At 41.8% G+C, this 7,705-nt stretch overlaps 1 protein-coding gene across 1 annotated transcript in view; it reads left to right on the forward strand.

Moving 5' to 3' along the window:
- Window positions 1–7,349, forward strand: part of LOC134596709 (TRAF family member-associated NF-kappa-B activator-like) — a 33,266-nt gene extending 25,917 nt beyond the window's left edge. Inside the window, exon 4 of the mRNA XM_063444786.1 lies at window positions 6,972–7,349. Coding sequence (XP_063300856.1) covers window positions 6,972–7,145 — 174 coding nt within the window. The 3' untranslated portion in view covers window positions 7,146–7,349. The remainder of the gene's footprint in view (window positions 1–6,971) is intronic.
- Window positions 7,350–7,705: the final 356 nt, after the last annotated feature.

The raw sequence follows: 7,705 nt of genomic DNA on the forward strand, positions 1-7,705 counted from the left end.
CTGATTGCACTGCACTCTCCTCCTGCCCAGACCCGTCTTGACCGCAGTGCAAGTGCCCTCTGCCCCTAATTTACAGTGGCTCACACTCACAACAAGCAGTGCCTGGAGCCCTTTGCAGAGACGGAAACAAAGAGGTTCTGCGGCAGCTGGCCGTCCTGCAAGCATTACATTAAACAGCTGTTCCCCATGCAGCCACAGGTGGCGTTGTGCTGGGAGACTGTGATTACTCTTGACTTCCTCCCAGCCTACAGAGCAGCGCATGGGGGAGAGAGGAGGAGGCATGATTTAATCTTGAATAAATCCTCTAAGCAAACCTTTATAAATTTGGGGGGGATCAGCTCTGTTTCCACAGTTTATTGGTGTTTACTCTCATCTCTGTATTAATATTGAGGGATGTCTAAGTATTAACATCAGTGTGTGTCAGCAGGGCCAGCCGTTGGGGTGGGCAAGCTGTGCGGTCACGCAGGGTGCCATGACAACAGAGGCGCCCGGCGGCCAACACAGCTCACAAGTTGGGTACACCAGCATATTTAATTTAAACGATTCGCTGGTGGTCCACTGGTGCGCACCAGCAGTAGGTGCAGTCAGATCAGGGCCGTCTTTAGCGCGGGGCAAACGGGGCAGCTGCCCCGGGCCCAGTTGCTCCTGGGGGGCCCAGAGCAGCTGCTCCGTGGGCCCCGCGATTTGGGCAGCCCCCCTTGGACCCGGTGGTGCGGCTGCACAGAGCCGCACCATCCCGCATGCTAAAGAGGGCCCCCGGGTGGCCCATGCACTAAGGGCCACCCGGTGGACATGTGCCAGCAGGGGCCCAGTCGGGCGCTGTTACGCTTAAACAGCGTGACCGGGCCCCTTCCTGTTCGTCAGCCGGCTGGGAGGAAGTGAGTGCCGCGCGTCACTTCCTCCCACCGGAGATCAGAGCCGCACAGGAGGAGAAAGGCAGGGAGGAGGGGAGTTTAAGAGGAGAACTCCCAACTGCCTCAGCCTGCCACTGTTCTCCAGGGAAACCACCCTCCAGAAAAGGTAAGGGTGGTTGGAGGGTGGCTAAATGTATGTCAGTATGTTTGTGTGTGTATGTCTGTCTGTGTTTCAGTGTATCTGTGTGTGTATATCAGTATGTCTGTGTGTGTCAGTATGTCTGTGTGTGTGTCAATACTTCTGTCAGTATGTGTGTGTGTCAGTATGTCTGTGTGTGTGTGTGTGTCTGTGTGTGTGTGTGAATACTTCTGTCAGTGTGTGTGTCAGTATGTCTGTGTGTGTGTGTCAGTATGTCTGTGTGTGTGTGTGTCAGTATGTCTGTGTGTGTGTGTCTGTGTGTGTGTGTCAGTATTTCTGTCTGTGTGTGTGTCAGTATGTCTGTCTGTGTGTGTGTCAGTATGTCTGTCTGTGTGTGTGTCAGTATGCCTGTGTGTGTCAGCATGCCTGTGTGTGTGTGTGTGTGTCAATACTTCTGTCAGTGTGTGTCAGCATGTCTGTGTGCGTGTGTCAGCATTTCTGTCTGTGTGTGTGTCAGTATGTCTGTGTGTGTGTCAGTATGACTGTGTGTGTGTCAGTATTTCTGTCTGTGTGTGTGTCAGTATGTCTATATGTGTGTGTGTCAGTATTTCTGTCAGTGTATGTGTCTGTGTATGTGTGTGTGTTAGTATGACTGTCTGTGTGTGTCAGTATGTCTGTGTGTATGTCAGTATGCCTGTGTGTGTCACTGTGTCTGTGTGTATGTCAGTATGCGTGTGTGTATCAGCATGTCTGTGTGTGTGTGTCAATACGTCTGTCAGTGTATGTGTCTGTATGTGTGTCAGTGTATGTGTCTGTGTGTGTATGTATGTGCGTCTGTGTGTCTGTGTGTGTGTGTGTCAGTGTATCTGAATGTGTGTCAATATGTCTGCCAGTATATATTTGTGTGTCAGTGTATGTGTGTGTCAGTATGTATCTGTGAATGTTTTAATATGTCTGTCCGTGTGTTTGTATGTGTCAATATGTCAGTGTGATTGGGGGTTGGGCGTAATTGGGGGGTTGGTGGATTGAGAGGGTCGCAGGGCCGTGGGGGCCCAACAAAATTCTTTGCCCAGGGTCCTATTCATATTAAAGACGGCCCTGAGTCAGATCATATCCTCTCCCTCGTGGTTCCGGCGCTAATTTAGTGAGTCAGAGCACAGGCTCAGAGATTCTCAGCCTGTGCTCTGACAACATTGAAAGTCAGAGCCGTGAAGGAGCGGGTATGGCATAGAGCTACTGATTAGCATAACATCAATATCCGTTATAAAACCAGAAAAAGGTGGGCATGGATGGTGAACTGATTTGGTGGCGCAATGGGCCACTTGACTGGTTTTGCCCCCCAGGCCTAAGGCTGCCAGCCCTCCCCTGTAGGACACTGATTGGTTAGATAAGTGCTCTCCCTGGAATGGGTATGGAAAGCGTAAGAAAGAAGAAGCAGGCAAATATGGAAAAAAAATCATATTTACCTGTTTTTTTCCAACCTCTAGAGTGAGGCAACTGTCTCAATCAAAGCTAGAGATATTAAAGGAGACTGTTGTCTCAAAGTTATGCATTTCCCTTTAAAAATTAGTAGACAAATTGATCTAGACCAATAAATCTTTTATATTATTATTATTATTATTTGTATTTATATAGAACCAACTTATTCTGCAGTGCTTTAGGATATTATGGAAGGTGGAAATTTAACAATAAGAGGGAGAATTACAAAATGATATAGGAACAGGTAGATGAGGATCCTGCTCAGATGAACTTACAGTCTAGAAAGGTGGAGTATAAGGACACAATAGGGAGGGTATCAAGGGGGACAATAAACAAACAAGGTGGGAAGGTAACAGAACTGGAGGTGAGAGTGGAGTGTGGCTCTTTATGAGAGAGCAAGAGACAGATTTGTGACATATAAGTTACTCTGTGAGGTAATAAGCATTTCTAAACAGATGGGTTATGATGGATTTCGTAAATGATTGAAGACTAAAGGAGAGTCCAAAGAAAAGGAACTGCCCATGAAATGTCCTACAAGTGTGATTTAGCAATGAGGGTGCGAGAAATGGACAGGAGGTGGTCATCGGCAGAGGGGAGAGACTGAGAAGGGGCATACCTATGAATCAGTGAATAAATGTAACAGAGACTAGATTTGTTAAGAGCTTTATAGGTAAGGGTTAGTATTTTGAATTGACACCTATAGGATACAGAAAGACAGTGTAAGCATCGGCAGAGAAGCGAGGTATGAGAGATTGGCCTGGCAGCAGCATTCATTACAGATTGTAGGGGGGCAATACAGCTTCTGGCGAGACCAGTTAAAAAACAATTACAGTAATCCAAGTGAGAAATTACCAGAGCATGAACAAGCTCCTTGGCAGTATCTTGCATAAAAAAGGGGCAGATGTGTGCAATGTTTTTAAGGTGGAATTGACAGGTTTTAGCAACATGCTGGATATGAGGCACAAAGGTGAATCCATGATCAAAGATAACACCAAGATAGCGAGCTTGCAAGGACGGGCTGTTGCAGGTACCATCGACTAGCAGGGAAAGTTAAAGAGGAGGATACGAATTATAAGGAGGAAAATAAGAAACTTTGTTTTAGAGAGATTGGGTTTCAGAAAGCGGGAGTACATCCAGTCAGAGATTGAAGAAAGGCAAGCAGTGACACGTTGTAGGACAGCAGGGAAGAGATCAGGGGAGGAGACACAGACCTGGTTGTCATCGGTGTACAGGTGGTAGTGGAAGCCAAAGGAATTAATGAGTTTGCCAAGAGAGGCAGTATACAGAGATAAGAGAAGGGGACCAAGAACAGAGCCTTGGGGGACTCTAACTGAGACAGGATGAGGGGAAGAAGTGTCATTGGACACAGATACACTGAACGAATGTTGGGAGAGATAGGATAAGAACCACAAGAGGATAGTGCCGCAGACACAGAGGGATTGAAGAGTTTGAAAAAGGAGGGCATGATCAACATTGTTGAAGGCAGCAGAGAGTTCAAGAAGAATTAGTATGGAGTAGTGGCCTTTGGATTTAGCTGTGATTAGATAATTTGTAACTTTAAGCAGAGCAGTCTCAATAGAGTGGAGGGGGCGGAAGCCAGATTGAAGAGGGTAAAGGAAAGAGTTGGAGTTGAGGAAGCAAGCCAAGTGAGTAAAGACAAGTCTTCCTAAAAGCTTTGAGGAAAAAGGAAGCAGGGATATGGGGTGATAGTTGGAAGTAGAAGATGAATCAATAGATGACTTTTTTAGGATTGGTACGACAGTAGCATGTTTAAGGGGTGCACCAGAAGAAAGAGAGCAGTTGAAGATGTGCGTTAGAAATGGTACAAGACAAGGGGAGAAAGAGCTTAAAGATGAGAAGGGATGGGATCAAGCGGACAAGTGGTGGGACGAGAGGAGAAGCGCAGCCACCTCCTGTACAGTAGCCGGTGAGAAGGCCTGAAGGGTAGATAAGGTACGATCCAGGTGCGGTTGAGAGAGAAGAGCAAGGTGGGGAGAACTCTTTCCTTAACTGTTTAATCTAGTCAGTAAAGGTTAGTTTGGTGGTTGGCTTCAGCAGGGAGAAGGAGAGAGTTGAAGGTATATGCCACCAAATCATATGGCTGATCTGATATTATTTTTTGTTTGGCTTGATGTACTTCAATTCAATCACAATAAAGCACCCTGAAATTGTTTATGATCTATGAGGGAGTTATGTTGTGTTTGTATGTAATCACTGTGATCAAAGCCTGTTTTGTAACAGTTTGGCAGAGAATGTCAAATCAACAAAAGGGAACTTGGTATAGATGTATTTGCCTGTGTATATTGTATTATATTATAATTGTATAGCGCTGCGGAATCTGTTGGTGCTTTAGAAATATTTATAAGTAATAAACAAATAAATAAATAATGGGAAATCCATAAATGTTCAGTAATACATACATGTAGAATATATCACTCCTTAACAGAACATAACAGATTTGACATGTCATTGTTTGTTTTAACAGATAATATAATTAAGGTTCAATCTCCTTTTCACTTCCCCTTCTGTGAGTGGCACAGTTTAAAAAGCATAACACAAATTTCTGCTTTAGCTTGCTTAAGTGCTTTATATGTGAAAACTGTTTCCTCTTTTTTCCATTTTACAAAAAGTACAGATTTCAATAGAAATTGGCACTTTATAAATTAACCTTGTTACACCAGAATTTCTTTCTCCAGTCTAAATGGGTGAGCTCATGCCTTATTTATACTCCTGTTTATGAATAGATTTTAAGACAATGGTTTGTATTAGACATGTGCAATTAGTTTAGCTCCGAATGTAAATTCAAACGATTTTCGGCAATTCGGACATTCGAATGCTTCCGAATGTCCGAATTACAGAAGTGCTGCATTTCGGAAGTGCCAAACCAAACTGAATTGTCGAAGTGACGAATTTCGGAAGTGCCAAAGTGCTTCAGATTTCTGAAAAGTGCCAAAACAAGAGAGGGAGCGAAAATTACGGGAATGATGACAGGAATCTAACCCTACCCCTACGTTGTGGAATTGCCAAAGTCCCAAAGTGCCAATATCCCGAATTGGCGAAGTCCCGAATTTCGGAAGTACCGAACCAAAGTCCCAAATTTTGGAAGTGCCAAACTGAAATGTCAAATTGCCAAAGTCCCAAATTGCTGATGTCCTGAATTGCCAAAGTATGGAATTTCGGAAGTGCCGAACCAAACCAGATCTTTTGCCCATGCACATACCTAGTTTGTATTGGCCCAGAATATATTTTAATAATGCTATCAAATCCTCTCTGAGGTGCTGTTTTTTAAATCTTCCATTCCTCTTATTATTTTGTAGCCTTTCTTTTAGTTCGGTCACTAACTTATTGTGTGGAACCGTATTGATTGCCTTGGCAAATTTCAAGTAGATCAAATCCACTGCAATACCCTGATCTATTCTTCTACTTACTTTTTTGTAGAATGTAATAAAGTTAGCTTAACATGATCTATTTTTCATTAAAAAAAAAATGTTTTTTGCTAGTGACATTGTTCTTCCCAATGAATTCCTGAACATCATCCCTTAATAGTCCTAGAAATACCATCCACAGAAGTTAAGCTTACACATCTATAATATCCAGACAAGGGTTTTGATCCTTTTTTTTGAATATAGGAATATCACATCCGCCATTTTACAATCCTCCAGTACAATTCCTGAAATAATCCTGAAAGACTAAAAACAGATTAGATTTGCATATTTTCATACTTAGCTCCTTAAATACTTGTGAGTGAATACCATCTGGTGATGGGGCTTTGTTTGCATTAGCTTTCGTTAGTGCTGCAACACTTTGTCTTGAAAAATCACTATTTTTCTGCAGGTTTTTTTAAAGTAATTATTTGCATATCTTGTGATATAGTATTCTCCTTGATGTATACTGAAGGGAAATAATTGTTTAAAATTTCTGCCTTTTCCTGATCTTCATTAACTAACAAACTCTTCTCTGATTTCAGTGTGCCTACACTTTTGCATTTTTTTAAATGGAGTGTACTTAACAAAACTTTGTGGGGTTGGTCTTGCTCTCTTTGGCTATCGCTTTTTCATATTCCAGTTTAAACTATCTAATCACCTTTTTACAGACATCACAGGCTTCCTTATATCTTTTATAAGCTGCCTCTTATTTATAGGATTTAAATGCTTTAAATTAAATTTTCTTATATTTAATTGCTTTGCTTACCTTCCTACTAAGAAACATTGGTTTAAATTTTCTTACTTTATATTTGTTTTCCAATGGTAAAATATATACTGAGAAGTGTGCATTTGTAGTATTTGCTTGAAGATATTCCATTTATCCTCTGTGCTTTTTCACTAAAGAGTTTACCCATGTCAATAAGTTGTAAAGTTGCTCTTATCTTGTTTAATTTAGCTTTTTTTTAATTATATGTTTTAGTATACACAATGTACCTTTGCTTCTCTATGATTAGAATCTATTTACTCAAACAGATAAAGCTAACATGCTAATAATCACTTTCATTCTTCCCATAGTCATCTTGGACTCCTGTCTGTCTCTCTGAAGAATGCCAGCTTGGCTGCCATCTTGATACAAGTTCTGATATCGGTCTCAGCTCACAGATATGTGACTTTTGTCAGGCCATATTTCCAGCTGGCTCTGCAACCAAAGGAGAATATCTCAGGCATATTACAGGGCACGTGGAATGAATTTTTTGCACCATATACAACCTTAAAACCAGACTAGAGCATATACATGTTTCTATATATGTACATTTACTATGTAAATCTGAATCTTAGCAAAACTAATAAAATTCAGCTGAATGTTTGAGGAGCATGGATTTATGATTCTTCTCAAAGAGTTATGTAAATTACATGTTTTATGTACATTATAAAGCTTCCTACCAACCTAAAGTTTGCGATTTCTATTCCTTGCAAGGTCATTGCAGCCTTCATTCAATAGAGGTTGGTGAAAGTTACATTAAGTTTTATAAGCATAACATCTATACTCCTGGATATATTAATAAATGAGAGAAAATACCAGTGTCTCCTTCATGGTTAAACATTGTTGAGAGATTTATTAAAGTGTTGTTTGGATTTTATGGACTCAAGCCTGGAACTTAGAGGCTAGGAGTAGGTATGTAGACAGCAGTGGACCTGATCGTAACCTACAGAGTATTCATACTCCAAGTATAAACTGTCTATTCCAAGTTCTTCATCTCATACCTGCTGTTCCACGTCGGTTCCAGCTAACCAATGAAGATCTCAGA

Source organism: Pelobates fuscus, chromosome 1 (genome assembly GCF_036172605.1).
Source record: "Pelobates fuscus isolate aPelFus1 chromosome 1, aPelFus1.pri, whole genome shotgun sequence".
NCBI lineage: Eukaryota > Metazoa > Chordata > Amphibia > Anura > Pelobatidae > Pelobates > Pelobates fuscus.